The sequence below is a fragment of the Amblyraja radiata genome, unplaced genomic scaffold (genome assembly GCF_010909765.2).
Source record: "Amblyraja radiata isolate CabotCenter1 unplaced genomic scaffold, sAmbRad1.1.pri scaffold_397_ctg1, whole genome shotgun sequence".
NCBI classification, from domain to species: domain Eukaryota; kingdom Metazoa; phylum Chordata; class Chondrichthyes; order Rajiformes; family Rajidae; genus Amblyraja; species Amblyraja radiata.
In genome coordinates this window covers 116669-134123 of record NW_022630519.1, presented here as the reverse complement: position 1 = coordinate 134123, position 17455 = coordinate 116669, and the positions used below count along the sequence as shown (strand labels likewise).

At 50.6% G+C, this 17455-nt stretch overlaps 1 protein-coding gene across 1 annotated transcript in view; it reads left to right on the top strand.

Moving 5' to 3' along the window:
- Positions 1 to 17272: 17272 nt before the first annotated feature.
- LOC116969905 (FH1/FH2 domain-containing protein 3-like) overlaps positions 17273 to 17455 on the top strand; it is an 11356-nt gene continuing 11173 nt past the window's right edge. The window contains exon 1 of the mRNA XM_033016663.1: positions 17273 to 17416. Within this exon, the coding sequence (XP_032872554.1) occupies positions 17273 to 17416 (144 nt within the window). The remainder of the gene's footprint in view (positions 17417 to 17455) is intronic.

Here is a 17455-nt window from a genome sequence, read left to right as displayed (position 1 = left end):
ACTTTGCTGCCATCAAGATGTTGATCACAGAAAGACTCAGAATGGTTTGGTGTCAAATTCCACCATGGCTGACTTCTCTGATTTTTCCTAAGCTAATTTAGCACCATTTATATTTTTAGTAAAACGATTAACCCACATTGCGGTGGCTCTGGAGCCGTGGCGAGGAGTGGCCGCTGCTTATAGGCCAATGCTTAGCCTGCCCGCTTGTATCACTGGCAGGGCTGCCAGTGCATACAAGATGGTGGCCAGAGCAGCGAGCCCCGAACCCACCAGGGTGGCAAAAGGCCGCAGCTCTCAGTGCTGGGCGCTTTAATGAAATGAGAATGTTTTCTTTTCCTCAAAGTTGCTTCTGTTGAACTTTTGTACTCTTAATCTTTTTTTATATTCGCAGTTTTGTGGACACTTTTTCCCTAAAAACCAGTTGGTTGGGCCTCACTATAAGATCAACATGAATGCAGAAGTAAGCACCAACATTTTTTTTTCACGAAACGTTTTTTTAAAGCTGAAGTGTTTAAGAGATGCAAAATATTTTTCCTTTTTTAAAAAAAGCTGTATACTCCTTTTTAAAAAAAAAAAAAAAAATCTGTAGTTTTAGCGGTGTGCGCGGGTGGATTGTCCGAAGGCACACATAGATAATTTTGATATATTTAGTTTAAAGTCTTTTTTAATTTAATATTCTGAGGAAGTGTTTTTCACATAAGGTTTTTAACTTCTCTCTCTTTTTTCCAAGTGTTTTCCCCCTTTTTTAAACTACTGTTCGAACTGTTAACGATTTTTCCAGAGGTGATCTCTTGACATGTTTTGTTCGAGAAAACTCTTACCCCTCCTTTCCTCCTTTTTCTCCGAGCTTGAATCGAACTGTTGAATTTTGACGTGTTTAAGTGCAATTTTTAAAGTTTTTGTCCGCTATATATTGATGGTGTTTTATATATATATGGAAGAAGTATATATATATTTTTGTACAGATCTCCACTTCTCCGTTTGATTTTTGCAGCCAAGTATAGCCTTTTTAGAGGGTTTTTCAGAAGCAGGCTGATAGAATTTTTAGTGCCTTCATCAATAATATTTTTATAATGTTGGTCTCTGGCGGCATAGTTGAGCAGGCAGTTTTTTTCCCCTTCCCACTCCCTGCCCTTCATACCTCACTCCCCCCCCTCCCCCCGCACCTTCCATTCCTCACTTCCCCCTCTCCCCAAAGATCCCATTGGCCACAGTGCACTTACTAACGGATCTCTGTTTGTCTGGGAAAAAATAAAGCTGTTTCCGGTCGTTGTTTTAATTCCAAAATGCACAAGTCACTGGAGTGTTTCTCTGCCCACCCCCTAAACATCAACGGCAGCACTGTATCCATACAGCTCGTGTGTCCTCCATGCCAAGTGAGACACAAACCTGTGCATCCAAAAACTTAAGGGTTTGGGGACTGACCAACGTTCGGTGGACCCTCGGATTGTTTCACACAGCAGCCGGGTCCGTTGCAATCCTTGTAGGATGAAGCCTGAGGGTTTGTGCAAAGCAAGTAAGTCTTAGTTAACGGGCTTCTGCAGCAAGCAGTAATTCCTCCCTCCCCCCCCCCCCCCCCCTCCCCATGGCTAGGAGGTGACAGACTTGTCCTCTCCCCTCCAACCACCCTCTCACCCTCTCTGCTGTAAGTCTTTCCCCACACAAGAGCAGTGGCGAGGTCTGGCCTTCACTGCTGGCCGGGCTTGCCGTTACCAGTTGTTGAACTGTAACGGTCCACGGCAGGGTGGGCGAGGAAGTGCAACGAAGCAGACAATGCGTTCCCACCACCCCTCCTACGCTTGCTCCACACACTGCCCCTGTAGACTGGTGGTGGTGGTGGTGGGGGGGTTCACAACAGCACAGCCTCTGCTGTGGATGTGTTGGCCTGCGCCCAACAGTGGCAGCGCCCCAGAGGGTCCCGCCGACTTGCGAGGGAGTTGCAGGGGCCGCAGGTTTATGGCTACAACGTGCGGAGGTGGTTTCCTTGGGAAGGAGGGAGGTTGAGGGGGGCCAAATTCCATGAGCAGCAGAGGGCAGAGTCTGGAATCGGTCGGCAGAAGGATAAGAGGGAAGGTTGCTTGAGCCGGGCGGGCTGGAAAGGGTGGAGGTGGCAGGCAATCTCCTTGCATTCAGTACCTGCCAGGGCATAGGATCGGCCTGGGGGCTGTCTATTTGGCAGCATGGACGTGCTGGGCGAGTGTGCCGAGGTGGGTTGTAGGCTTCCTCATGTCTGGCAGTGGGGTGAGGGAGGGTTAGGCCGTGAAGGCCACAGTGGGAGAGGCAATTGCCTTGGGCTCCCAATTCCTTGTCTGTGGATCTCTCAGCGGCTCCGGAATTGCTGGTCGCCTGTACACTGCAAGCTCCACGGTTCTTGGTCATTGTTAAAAGTCCCAGCCTTAATGTTGTGACTAGGGCAGAGTGGGGCATGATCAACTGAGAGGGTGCAGTGGTGGGGTGTGGTGAGACAGTGCTTGATACACTAGCAGTAGAAACAACTGCTGATGCTGCTTTACCAAGGAAAGACACACAGTGCTGGAGTAACTGGAGTTTAGAGCTGCACAGTGGCGCAGCGTTAGAGTTGTCGCCTGACAGCGCCAGAGACCCGAGTTTGGTCCAGACCTACAGAGTTTACCTTCTCCCTCTGACCGCGTGGGTTTTCTCTGGATGCTCCAGTTTTCTGCCACACTCCTTTGTAGGTTAATTGGCTTCTGGAAATTGAAAATTGTCCCTACTGTGTCAGGTAGTGCTCGTGTACGGGGTGATCGCTGGTCGGTAAGGGCTCAGTGGGCCGAAGGGCCTGTTTCCGCGCTGTATCTCTAAAGTCTAATGTGAAGCAGCTGGCCGTTTCCAGGCAGTGCTGTCTAACCCAGCACTGAGTGGTTCTAAAGTCCAGGGTTTGGTTTCCCTGAACCAGGGGAGGGATGAGAGTGGGGATTGAGAGAATAGCAACAACTGCCTGGGCCTCTCCGCAGGCGGAAGCCCCAGCACCCCAGCTGTAGAGTAGGTTCCAGGTTACTGACCTCCCCGCCTCTCTGGTGGGACTGCAGCCATGCCTAGCCCATGGTGAGATGCACAGCACCCAACTCCGCAGCCAACACGAGATGCAGTGTGACCTGCTCGGTGGGTCAGGCCAATAGTCTTCTGACCGAGTTGCTGAGCGAGAAGGAAGGCTAGATTCCTCTGCTGTGGGCGAAGGTGTGTTCTGCCTCACCTTTCCAGCCTCGTAGCTCTCAAGGCAAACCAAAACAATTCCAAAATGGCTGGTGCAGCGGTAGAGTTGCTGCTGTACAGCGCCAGAGACCCGGGTTCGATCTTGACTACGGTTGCTTGTCTGTGAGGAGTTTATACGTTCTCCCCGTGACCTGCGTGGGATGTCTTCGAGATCTTCCGTTTTGTCCCACACTCCAAAGACGTACAGGTTTGTAGGTTAATTCGCTTCAATTTAAAATAAAAAAGTAAATTGTTCCTAATGTGTAGAATAGTGTACGGGGTGATCGCTGGTCAGCACGGACTCGGAGGGCTGAAGGGTCTGTTTCTCTAAAGTCTAAAGAAATACCACAAGCAGATTTTTATTTTAAAACAAAAATGCCTGGGTCTTTGGGTGGGATGTGAGGAAAGCCCATCAGCCTCCGCCTCGCAAGCGGGCGGGTAGTGCCGCTGTGTGCAGGGCATTTATTACTCGGGTCTGTTCACCAGCTGCATGTCCCTGGCCAGAGCGAGTGACCAGGACCTGTAATTGGTAGCGGGCCAGAGAGGGATGTGAAAGTGTGGAGAGGAGGTGGGATAACGAGGCTGGCTGGCTGGCTGGCTGAGAAGCATCAATGGAGGGTGGTGTAGATTTAGAAACATAGAAAATGGGTGCAGGAGGAGGCCATTCGGCCCTTCAAGCCAGCACCGCCATTCATTGTGATCATGGCTGATCGTCCCCAATCAATAACCCATGCCTGCCTTCTCCCCATATCCCTTGATCCCACTAGCCCCTAGAGCTCTATCTAACTCTCTCTTAAATCCATCCAGTGACTTGGCCTCCACTGCCCTCTGTGGCAGGGAATTCCACAAATTCACAACTCTCTGGGTGAAAAAGTTTTTTCTCACCTCAGTTTTAAATGGCCTCCCCTTTATTCTAAGAGGGAGGGTGCGGTCTGTTGAAAGGAAGAGGACTTGCTATCAGCGTCTGGGCAAGGGCATCAGAAGGTTAAGGATGCAGCGGGTGAGGTTACCCTTGGAGCAAAGGGGCAAAGAGTAGATCGATGTGGGATTGCAAGCTGTTGGGGGGGTGGAGGTGTGAATGAGTTGTCCATCTGCTTGTCTCCATACGTCTCTGCACGTCGCTTGGATCAGTGTGTGGAGCAAGCCTTACATTTCCTTCGCCTCCTGTCCTTGGCTTTGTAGTGCGTGCCGCCCTTGTAGTGGAGAAGATGCTTCCTTGGTGTGGGAGAGTCGAGAACCAGCTGGGTGTCATCGTGTTTAGTTTTTTTTAGTTGAGCGAGACAGCGCGTAAACAGGCCCACGCTGACCAGCAATCCCCGTAATTTAACACGCTCCTCCGCTAGGGACAGTTTAACCCGACAGACCTGACAATTAACCTACAAACCTGTACGTCTTTGGAGTGTGGGAGGAAACCGAAGAACTCGGATAATACCCACACGGGTCACAGGGAGAAGGTACAAACTCCGTATAGATAAGCACCCGTAGTCGGGATCGAGCTGTAAGGCAGCAACTCTACCGCTGCACCACCGTGTCGCAGTGTGTAAGAAGGAACTGCAGATGCTGGTGTAAAGTAACGTGTTGTCCATTCGAGGCCAGGAGAAATCGTTTCCCCTCCGAGGGACACATCTCTTTGAAACTCTTCCCTAAGGACGGGGAAAGTAGAGTCTGAACGTCATTAAGTCGGAGGAAGAGGCATTCTCTTAGCGCAGGGTGATGGGAGGAAGGTTACAGTCAGATCAGACGTGATCTTAATAAGGCAGCAGATCGGTGGAGGGTTCCACCTGCTCCAGATTTGAAAGGTATCAAAGGGAGGGAGAGGGTAGCTGAGAGGTTGGGGTGAGGGGAGAAGGAACTGCAGGTGCTGGTTTATACTGAAGATAGATACAAAATGCTGGAGTAACTGCGGGTCAGACAGGATCTCTGGAGAGTAGGTGGTATTTTGGGTTCAGACTTAAAGATAGGAGGGGAGGCGAGACTGGAGGCAAGAAAAAGTCCGAGCATAATAGGGCCTGCAACAGATAATCCCAGAACCGTTTCTTGGGCCATCCATTGCCGGCCCTGCTTTGTCTGGCCTTTTCTCTGCTCCATTTTCCCCTGCCCCCCCCTCGCCTCTATCTTTCAGTCTGAAGAAGGGCCTCGACCCGAAACATCACCTATTCCTTTTCTCCAGAGATGCTGCCTGACCTGCTGAGTTACTCCAGCATTACTGAGAGGTAGGTTGGTATTTGGGAGGGGGGGGGGGGGGGGGGGGGCGAGTGAAGCAGGAGCGGCTGAGCGTTACGTCGGCAGGGGGGGGGGGGCATGGAGGGGAATCGGAAATCTTCACACGTTTCCGGAGCTGGCCAGGAAAGAGAGACATGGCTGTCTCATTTTCTTCTTGTCCCAGTTCCAAGCTGGATGCTTGTTAAATCCCCTCGTGTGCAGGTAACCCACTCCCCTGCACCCTCTACTCATTTCATGCCCATGGTTTAGTAACAACGTTCTTCTCCCAGCCCCCAGTCTTCCCGCCCCCCTCTCCTATTTCAGTTGTACTCTTGAATTTGCTCTCTTTTTATGGCTGGCTTACAATCGAGGAATAAACCAAAGCTTAATAGAAATCTCTCTTTTCCCCCAATGCCCGCTAAATTTTGCAAGGCCTTTCTTCCCTCCCGCACGCCCCTACCCACCCCCCACCTCCTTCCCCGCTCTCTGCTCTGATCTTGTCTTGTCTCAGCTGCGTGGGGCGGGAGGGAAGGGGCCAGGGTAAAGGGCTTATATGAATAGGAACCATTTACCGTTCGTGTGCAGAGGAGGGGGGGTGAGAGGACCATCGTGCCTCAGTATTGTCACTGCGTACACACTTGCATAAGTCAGACCCTCGCCCCCCCTCCTGGGGTGTGGGGAATGCTCGCTTGAGAATGAGGAGGAGGGGAGTGACGGTTGTGGGGAGAAGGAAATATCACTGGTCTACACAAAGTTTTGTCCCTTTACAAAGCACTCTCCCTCAGCCTCACACTTGCAATTTCTCTGTATTAAAGTACATTTAAAACATAACACTACAGTCAGGGGCAAGGAGCAGCGTGCTTGTATTCCAGGGTCCCGCGTGGGGGGTGGGGGGGGGGGGGGGGGGGGGTGATGATGATGATGTACGCAGGATGGGACCATATTTGGAAGAGTGTGTTTATAAACCATACGACGTGCAGGGGTCAGATACATCAGACTAACTTTTGGGGCGACTGGGTTGAATTGGGCGGTTTGGTTTTGTATCCATACAGTCAGTCATATAGCAAGGAAACAGGCCCTTCGGCCCAACTCATCGATGCCGACCAAGATGCCAGATCTGAGCTAGTCGCATTTGTCTGCACTTGGTCCATTTCCTGCTGGGCCTTTCCTAAACATGTACCTGCCCAGGTGTCTTGCGTTTTCAATGCAGTTTTGAAGAATGGATAGAGTGGAGAGCATCTTTCCACTAGTGCGAGAGTCTAGGTCCAGAGGTCATCACCTCATAATTAAAGGACGTTCCTTTCGGAAGGAGATGAGGAGGAATTTCTTTAGTCAGAGGGTGGTGAATCTGTGGAATTCTTTGCCACAGACGGCTGTGGAGGCCAAGTCAATGGATATTTTTTTAAGGCAGAGATAGAGAGATTCTTGATTGGTATGGGTGTTGGGTTATGGGGAGAAGGTAAGAGAATGGGGTTGGGAGGGGAAGATAGGTCAGCCATGATTGAATGGTGGAGTAGACTTTATGGGCCGAATGGCCTAATTCTGCTCCTATCACCGCTGAACTCTGGAGGTAACCCCGCCATCCCCCATGGCCTTGCAAAGTATTTTTTGCTGTGCATCCCTTTAGTTGAAGAGAGCTAGTTAGAGCTCTTCAAAATAGCGGAGAAGGGATATTGGGAGAAGGCAGGAACGGGGTACTGATTGGGGATGATCAACCATGATCACATTGAATGGCTCGAAGGGCCAAATGGCCTCCTCCTGCACCTATTGTCGATAGTCTATGGTTTAGCGAAACAGCGGAGAGACGGGCCCTTCGCCCACCGAGTCCGCAGCGACCAGCGATTACCTGTACACTGCACTATCCCACACACTAGGGACAATTTTACAATCTTTACCAAAGCCAATTAACCTACAAACCTGTTCGTCTTTGGAGTGTGGGAGGAAACTCTAAACTTTCCTGGAGCACCCGGGAAAACCCACACGGGTCATGGAGCGAACGTACAAACTCCCTACAGACAGCACCCGTAGTCAGGATTGAACCGGGTTCTGCAACCTGCCTTTCAGTGAGTTCCAGATGCTCCCTCTAGCACCCGGCCCGTGGGACCTCGCTCTCCAAACTGTACTGAGGGAGCACCTCACTTCACGGTGGGTGCTGTTTCTGCAAATGGGGCGCTGGCCCCAGCTATTGGAAGGAGGGCTGTGGCATCCCGTGTCAGATTCAAGTAGTACAGCACAGAAACAGTCTGAGAAAGGGCGCTCACTGCTGGAGTAACTCAGTGGGTCAGGCAGCATCGCTGGAGAATATGGATAAGCAATGTTTTGGGTCGGGACCCTTCTTCAGACAGTCTAAAGAAGGGTCCCGTCCCGAAGCGGCACCTATCCGTGTTCTCCACAAATGTTGCCTGACCCGCTGAGTTACTCCAGCACTTTGTGTCCTTTTTCTATAAACCAGTATCTGCGATTCCCTGCTTCTCCATGGAAACACAGTCTATGCTGACCATCAGCCACCTATTTACCCTAATTCCATGTTTAAGAAGGAACTGCAGATGCTGGAAAAATCGAAGGTAGACAAAAGTGCTGTCTAAACTCAGCGGGTGAGGCAGATGGAATAGGTGACGTTTCGGGTTGAGACCCTTGAAGGAGTCCAGAACCAGGGGCCACAGTTTAAGAATAAGGAGTAAGCCATTTAGAACGGAGACGAGGAAACACTTTTTCTCACACATGTGAGTCTGTGGAATTCTCGGCCTCAGAGGGCGGTGGAGGCAGGTTCTCTGGATGCTTTCAAGAGCGAGCTAGATAGGGCTCTTAAAGATAGCAGAGTCAGGGGATATGGGGAGAAGGCAGGAACCGGGTACTGATTGGGGATGATCAGCCATGATCAGCTGACTCGAAGGGCCAAATGGCCGACTCCTGCACCTATTGTTTATTGTCACCTATTCCTTCGCTCCATAGACGCTGCCTCACCCGCTGAGTTTCTCCAGCATTTTTGACTACCTAATACCATTGTATTTTCCCCACGTTCCCCCCTGGGTTGAACCATTCAAGCTGGGGGACAATTTACCCCGCGCTGGTGACTGTTTAACCCACAGTCCCGCACGTCTTTGGGGCGTGGGAAGAAACTGGAGCATCAGGGGCAGAGGAGGCCACAGGGGAACATGCAGACCCACGCACAGATGGTGACTGGTCAGATCGAATGCGGGAAAGATAAACAGGCTCTGCAATCTAATCTAAGCCGACCAAGGTGGTCTAAACCCGTCCCACTTGCCTGCATTTGGCTCGTATCCCTGGCTTCGTATTGTCCCCAGTGTGTGTAGGGCAGTGTTCGTGTGTGGGGATCGCTGAAGGGCCTGTTTCCCCGCTGTATCTCTAAACTGAAATAGACAATAAGAGGAGGCCATTCGGCCCCTTCGGGCCAGCACCGACGTTCAATGTTATCATGGCTGATCATCCACATTCAGTACCCTGTTCCTGCCTTCTCCCCATATCCCCTGACTCCGCTATTTTTAAGAGCCCTATCTAGCTCTCTCTTGAAAGCATCCAGAGAACCGGCCTCCACCGCCCTCTGAGGCAGAGAATTCCACAGACTCACAACTTTCTGTGAGGAAAAAGTGTTTCCTCGTCTCCGTTCAAAATGGCTTCCTCCTTATTCTTAAACTGTGGCCCCTGGTTCTCAACCCGAAACTCAAATAGATAGATACCCACCACCCTCTGTATGAGGAAGTCGTCCGTCAGGACCCTTTTAAATCTCTCTGAACCTGGAACCTGGTTTTTGTTATCCACAACCCTGGGGAAATCACCTTATCCATGTTATGCTTGAGGATAAAAATGCTGGAGAAACTCAGCATCTATGGAGCGCAGGAATAGGTGACGTTTCGGGTCGAGATGCTTCTTTGATTTTATTATTCCTTATTAAGATCGTCTCCTACACTGCATATATTGAAGTCCTACCCTTCCCAACTTCTCCCTATGCCGTCAAGTTGTAGCAACATCTTCGTAAAGCTTTGCACTTACTCGAGCATAACAAATTACGTCTTGCCACGAACGGGTTATCAAAGCCCGAACATAATACACAACTCTTCACGAACGTCACTACCAATTACCATCATGCACTGAAATTCACCTGAACTATCTCCGACCACCTCCCTCCCCTTTCTTGATCTCACAGTCTCCATCACGGGAGATAGACGATCGAACCGTTTAACTTTTTGGAGGAATATGGACCAAAGGAGGGACATGTGTAGCTGGGATATGTTGGCCGGTGTGGGCAAGTTGGGCCGAAGGGCCTATTTCCACACTGTGTCACTCAATCACTCTATAACTCGTAATACTCCCGAGTGCAAATCACCAACGTCTTGTGCAACTGCATCCAATTTGGCTCCATCATAGTAAAAGCAATCCAAATATTTGAAACAAGCAAGCAAGCAAGTTTATTTATATAGACAATAGGTGCAGGAGGAGGCCATTCGGCCCTTGGAGCCAGCACCGCCATTCAATGTGATCATGGCTGATCATCCCCAATCAGTACCCCGTTCCTGCCTTCTCCCCATATCCCCTGACTCCGCTATCTTTAAGAGCCCTATCTAGCTCTCTCTTGAAAGCATCCAGAGAACCGGCCTCCACCGCCCTCTGAGGCAGAGAATTCCACAGACTCACCACTCTCTGTGAGAAAAAGTGTTTCCTCGTCTCCGTTCTAAATGGCTTACTCCTTATTCTTAAACTGTGGCCCCTGGTTCTGGATTCCCCCAACATCGGGAACATGTTTCCTGCCTCTAGCGTGTCCAAGCCCTTAACAATCTTATATGTTTCAATGAGATTCCTTCTAAACACCAGAGTTTACAAGCTCAGCTGCTCCATTCTCTCAGCATATGACAGTCCCGCCATATAGTATTATATTCCTCTTGTTATAAAGCACATTTCAGCAACAAATCAATTCAAAGTGCTTTACACAAAGCATTAAAGAGCAATTAATCAGTCATTAAAAATAATAGATAATAAAGACAAGCTAAAATAGAATAAGACAAGTATAAAATACAAGAATAAAAATTCCAGTGCAGTGTTAGAAATGAATAATTATTTAATTTAATTAAAATAAAAAGTGATTAAAAGCAACAAAACGACTGACTAAGTTGATGCAGGAGATGGGCACAAAATGCTGGAGTAACTCAGCGGGTCAGGCAGCATCTCTGGAGAAAAAGAATGGGTGATGATTCGGGTCGAGACTTCTTCAGACTCTGAAAAATTCTAAAGAAGGGTCTCGACCCGAATCATCACCTATTCTTATTCTCCAGAGATGCTGCCTGAGTTGCTTCAGCATTTTGTGCCCAGTCTCTTGCCCAGATTATGTGCCTATCTATCTGTGCCTGTCTCTTGCCCAGAGTATATGCGTTTACCCAATCTATCCCACTCACGATTTTGTACGCCACTATAAGATCATTGCTCATCCTCCTGCGCTCCAAGGAATAGAGTCCTAGCCTGCTCAACCTCTCTCTGTAGCTCAGGCCCTCTAGTCCTGGCAACATCCTCGTAAAATCTTCTCTGCGCCCTTTAACTGTGGCTGTGCACGGCCACAGTTTAAGAATAAGGGGTAAGCCATTTAGAACGGAGATGAGGAAAAACATTTTCACCCAGAGGGTTGTGAATCTGTGGAATTCTCTGCCTCAGAAGGCAGTGGAGGCCGGTTCTCTGGATGCTTTCAAGAGCGTTGGATAGGGCTCTTAAAGATAGTGGAGTCAGGGGATATGGTGAGAAGCCAGGAACGGGGTACTGATTGTGGATAATCAGCCATGATCGCGGTGCTGGCTCGAAGGGCCGAATGGCCTACTCCTGCACCTATTGTCTTTCCAGCTTGACAACATCTTTCCTATAACATGGTGCCCAAAACTGAACGCAATACACTAAATGTGGCCTAACCAACATGTTATACAACTGCACCATGGCCTCCCAACTTCTATACTGATGAAAGCCAATGTGCCAAAAATGGTCAACGCGTTCATAGTGAACCTGCTTCCATGCTGTTTCTCTGTATGACTCGTACCTACCTCTCAGTACAGCCCTGGGATGTGAGAGGAAACCTGAGCACCCAGGAGATCCCATCCATTCACAGGGAGAGCGTGCAAACTCCACGCACACAGCGCCGGGGGCTGGGATGAACCCGTGAGGCTGGAGTCGAGGGATTCTGTACATTCCTGGGCAGCAGAGTTATGCAGTGTATGCAGGCTTATCCAAGCACGGAGTCTCCTTCCGCTTCAACAAGAGGAGTTGAGTATAGGAGCAAAGAGATCCTTCTGCAGGTGTACAGGGCCCTAGTGAGACCACACCTGGAGTATTGTGTGCAGTTTTGGACTCCAAATTTGAGGAAGAACATTCTTGCTATTGAGGGAGTGCAGCGTAGGTTTACAAGGTTAATTCCCGGGATGGCGGGAATGTCATATGCTGAGAGAATGGAGCAGCTGGGATTGTACACTCTGGAGTTTAGAAGGATGAGAGGGATTCTTATTGGAACATATAAGATTATTAAGCGATTGGACACGCTAGAGGCAGGAAACATGTTCCCGATGTTGGGGGAGTCCAGAACCAGGGGCCACAGTTTAAGAATAAGGATTAGGCCATTTAGAAAGGGATGAGGAAACACTTTTGCACCTAAAGAGTTGTGAATCTGTGGAATGCAGAGACCGATTTTCTGGATGCTTTCAAGAGAGAGTTAGATAGAGCTCTTAAAGATAGCGGAGTCAGGGGATATGGTGAGAAGGCAGGAACGGGGTACTGAATGACTGAATGGGGATGATCAGCCATGATCAAAGGGCTCGATGGGCTGAACAGCCTACTCCTGCACCTATTGTCTATTGGGTCATTGCACGCAGTTCCGGTTATCGCATACAGGAAGGACCAGGTGGCACTGGGGAGGGTGCAGAAGAAATTTGCCAGGATATTTAGGAAGGAACTGCAGATGCTGGTTTACACAGGAGATGGGCACAAAATGCCGGAGTAACTCGGTGGGGCGGGCAGCATCTCAGGAGAGAAGGAAAGATGCCATGTTGGCTGAGGGGAAGGTGACAACGAGGCATTCAATGTAAAATTAATCAGCAGGACTATGAAACTAGTTGGAGAACTCGGGTGGGTGAGGGACAGATAGAGGGGGAAAGTAAGGTTTGCTTGAAGTTAGAGAAGTCAATGTTCACACCGCTGGGGTGTAAGCTGCCCAAGCGAAATATGAGGTGTTGTTTCCCAAATTTACGTTGGGCCGCACTCTGACAGTGGAGGAGGCCCAGGACAGAAAGGACAGTGGTAATGTTGCCTGGAATGGAGGGCTATTGTCACAAGGAGAGATTGGATAGGAGGCTGACTTTATTTTCAGATGTGTGACCATATGGAGATTTGTAAAATTACGAGGAGCATGGGTAAGGTAGATATTTTCACCAGGGTGAGAGAATCTAGGACTAGAGGGCACAGGTTTCGGGTGAGGAGGGAGAAATTTAAAGGTGTGATTTTCCACACAGAGTGGGTGGGAGATACATGGAGGCCACTGCCACAGGTTGTGCTAGAGGTGGCAACAATTAAAATGTTGAAGGCAGGCACAGGTCCACCATTAATCTATCGGCATCCTTGGTTCAATAGGCAATAGGTGCAGGAGTAGGCCATTCGGCCCTTGGAGCCAGCACCGCCATTCAATGTGATCATGGCTGATCATCCCCAATCAGTACCCCGTTCCTGCCTTCTCCCCATATCCCCTGACTCCGCTATTTTTAAGAGCCCTATCTAGCTCTCTCTTGAAAGCATCCAGAGAACCTGCCTCCACCGCCCTCTGAGGCTGAGAATTCCACAGACTCACCACTCTCTGTGAGAAAAAGTGTTTACTCGTCTCCGTTCTAAATGGCCGACCCCTTATTCTTAAACTGTGGCCCCTGGTTCTGGTCTCCCCCAACATCGGGAACATGTTTCCTGCATGGTTCCAGAGGCTTTCTGGATTATCCGTTTTGCCGGACCAACTGAGGCCACAGCCTCCGAGAGGAGTCCCAACAGTACGGGAACGTTCCACGTAAGACCAGCCCGCAAGTCGGCTATGGGAATGGATCTGCCGGCTCGGGCTGGGCAGGAGTTCCAGAGCCCCGGCCGCAGGGGGTCAAAGTCGACCCAGGCAGTGAAGAAAGCCTTTATAACAAGAGGAGTCGAGTATAGGAGCAAAGAGGTCCTTCTGCAGTTGTACAGAGCCCTAGTGAGACCACACCTGGAGTATCGTGTGCAGTTTTGGTCCCTAATTTGAGGAAGGATATTCTTGCTATTGAGGGAGTGCAGCGTAGATTCACCAGGTTAATTCCCGGGATGGCGGGACTGTCATATGCTGAGAGAATGGAGCAGCTGGGCTTGTGCACTCTGGAGTTTAGAAGGATGAGAGGGAATCTTATTGAAACATATAAGATTATTAAGGATTTGGACACGCTAGAGGCAGGAAACATGTCCCCGATGTTGGGGGAGTCCAGAACCAGGGGCCACAGTTTTAGAATAAGGGGTAAGCCATTTAGAACGGAAATGAGGAAACTTTTTCACACAGAGTTGTGAGTCTGTGGAGGGCGGTGGAGGCCGGTTAAAGAGAGAGCTAGATAGGGCTCTTGAAGATAGAGTCAGGGGATATGGGGAGAAGGCAGGAACGGGGTACTGATTGTGGATGATCAGCCATGATCACATTGAATGGCGGTGCTAGCTCGAAGGGCCGAATGGCCTACTCCTGCACCTATTGTCTATTGACCCGCCGATCAGCCGCGGAAGTCCCAATGAGGTGGAGATGGACCGCCTCACCCGGCCTGGGCACCACGCTTTCGGGGGGGGGACTTCCGAGTCTGCTCTTATAATTTTGCCCGGATTAAAGGAGGAGATGCCAGACCACCAGTTGTTGGAAAACCGGCGGTTGGCCAGCGCTTAGGGGAAAGGACGAGGCGGGCAAGACTCCAACGTGGGCAAAAAGGACTGTGGTGGCTGAGCTGGGCGTCACAATCGACACAGATAGTAGATCAGGACCGCTCTCTAGTTGGTGAGAGGATGGTTCAGTTGCCTGCTCACAGCTGGGAAGAAACTGTCCCTGAATCTGGAGGTGTGCGTTTTACACACTTCTGTACGTTTAGCCCGATGGGAGAGGGGAGAAGAGGGAGTGGCCGGGGGGTGAGACTGGTCCCTGGCCGAGGCAGCGTGACGTGTAGATGGAGTCGATGGAAGGGAGGTTGGTTTGTGTGTGGTGGTCTGGGCTGCAATTTCTTGCGCTTGGATGGAGCTTGTTCCCAAACCGTGCTGTGATGCATCCTGTTAAAATGCGTTAACCAGCTGCATTGTGGCGCTGCGGTGGAGTTGCTGCCTCCCAGCGGCGGAGACGCGGGTTTGATCCTGACCACGGGTGCTGTCTGTGTGGAGTTTGTACGTTCTTCCCCCCCGCCCTCCATGACCGCGTGGGTTTTCTCTGAGATCTTCCGTTTCTTCCCACACTCCAAAGGCGTATAGGAAGATAGACACAAAATGCTTCAGACCAGACTCGAAACGTCACCCATTCCTTCTCTCCAGAGACGCTGCCTGTCCCGCTGAGTTACTCCAGCATTTTGTGTCTTATCTTCGATTTTAACCAACATCTGCAGTTCTTTCCTACACATTAGGTTTGTAGGTTAATTGACTTGGTATCAATGTAAATTGTCCCTAGTGTGTGTATGGGAGTGTTAATCGAAACGTAGAAAAATAGGTGCAGGAGTAGACCATTCGGCCCTTCGAGCCAGCACCGCCATTCAATATGATCATGGCTGATCATCCACAATCAGTACCCCATATCCCTTGACTCCTTTGGAATGTGCGGGCTTCGCAGGTCAGTGCGGACTCGGTGGGCCGAAGGGCCTGTTTCCGCACTGTGTATCGCTGAACTCAACGACACTTTACGTGCAGTTCTGGGCACCCCTGTACAGGAAAGGTGTGGAGGCTTTGGAGAAGGGTAATAATACTGCCTGGATAAGAGGGTTGCAGCTGAAGGAGAGGTTGGGCAGGCTTGAATAGTCTTCTCTGAAACGCCAGATGGAGGCTGAGGCGAGCCCTGGTAGGTGTATATAAAATGATGGTAGTCATAGACAGGGTAGATAGACAGTCAGAATCTTTTCCCCCAGGGTGGAAATGTCCAGCACTAGCGGGCATAACTTTAAGGTGTTTAAGAAGGAACTGCAGATGCTGGAAAATCGAAGGTAGACAGAAATGCTGAAGAAACTCAGCGGGTGCAGCAGCATCTATGGAGCGAAGGAAATAGGCAACGTTTCGGGCCGAAACCCTTCTTCAGACTGATGTGGGGGGGGAGAAGAAAATAAAAAGGAAGAGGAGGAGCCCGAGGGCTGAGGGAGAGCTGAGAAGGGGAGGAGACAGCAAAGGCTACTGCAAATTGGTGAATTCGATGTTTATGCCACTAGGGTGCAGACTGCCCAAGCGGAATATGAGGTGTTGCTCCTCCAATTTCCGGCGGTGCTCACTCTGGCCATGGAGGAGGCCCAGGACAGAGAGGTCGGATTCGGAATGGGAGGGGGAGTTGAAGTTCTGAGGTTTAGATGCGTGGGGCAAAGTGAAAAGGAGCTGTTGCTGCCTCACAGCGCTAGAGACCTGGCTTCCATCCTGACTACAGGTGCCTGACTGTACAGACAAGTTCTCCCTCCATAAATGTAAATTGTCCCCAGTGTGTGTAGGATAGTGCAAGTGTGAACGGGAGATCGTTGGTCTCGATGGGCCGAAGGGCCTGTTTCCGTGCTGGATCTCCAAACTAAACAATAGACAATAGGTGTAGGAGGAGGCCATTCGGCCCTTCACTGTGATCATGGCTGATCATCCACAATCACTTCCCCGTTCCTGCCTTCTCCCCATATCCCCTGACTCCGCTATCTTTAAGAGCCCTATCTAACTCTCTAGAAAGCTTCCAGAGAATCGGCCTCCACTGCCTTCTCAGGCAGAGAATTCCACAGATCCTATCTCTCTGGGTGAAAACGTTTTTCCTCATCTCCGTTGTAAATGACCTGCCCCTTATTCTTAATCTGTGTTCCCCCGGTTCTGGACTCCCACAACTTTGGGAACGTTTCCTGCCTCTACCGTGTCCAATCCCTTAATAATCTTATACGTTTCAATAAGATCTCCTCTCAGCCTTCTAAACTCCAGAGTGTACAAGCCCAGCCGCTCCATTCTCTCAGCATATGACAGTCCCGCCATCCCGGGAATTAACCTGGTGAATCTACGCTGCACTCCCCCAATAGCAAGAATGTCCTTCCTCAAATTAGGGGACCAAAACTGTACACAATACTCCAGGTGTGGTCTCACTAGGGCCCTGTACAACTGCAGAAGGACTCAACTCTTCTTGTTATGATCTAAACTGAACGGGAGAGAGGGGGGGGGGGGGGCAATCGCGGCGCCCTGTCACGGGAGAGAGAGAGAGAACGGCTGTGCCGTGGCGCCTACCCCCTCCCGGTAAGCGGTGACCCACTGGCTTCCCACATCCCCCTCCCCACTGGCTCCCCACACCCCCCTCCCCACTGGCTTCCCACATCCCCCTCTCCCCTCCGAGTCTCGGTCAAAGGTAGCGAGCAGGTGAGTACTGAGGGGGGGGGGGGGTGGTGGGAGTGTGTGAAGGTGTTGTACCTGGCCCAGCGGCAGGGGAGAAGGGAACGACAGGTAGGTTTGTTTGAGAGCTTTCTCCGCGAGTTGGCTGGTGGAAGCGGAGAGATGAAGCTGGACAGGCGAGATGCCCGAGTCTGAGGAGCTAAATCCTGCGCTCAATTTCTTCCTTCCTCCCCTCCCTGATTTATTATTTTTAAAAAACAACCCCCCTCCCTCCCCCACTCTTACCCAGGGGTACGAGAGCCTGATGGCGGCCAAACTGATGGCCAGCAACGTAACCAACAAGAATGACCCTCGCTCCCTCAACTCCCGGGTCTTCATCGGCAACCTCAACACGGCCGTGGTGAAGAAGACTGACGTGGAGGCCCTGTTTGCCAAGTATGGCAAGATCGTGGGCTGCTCGGTGCACAAGGGCTACGCCTTCGTCCAG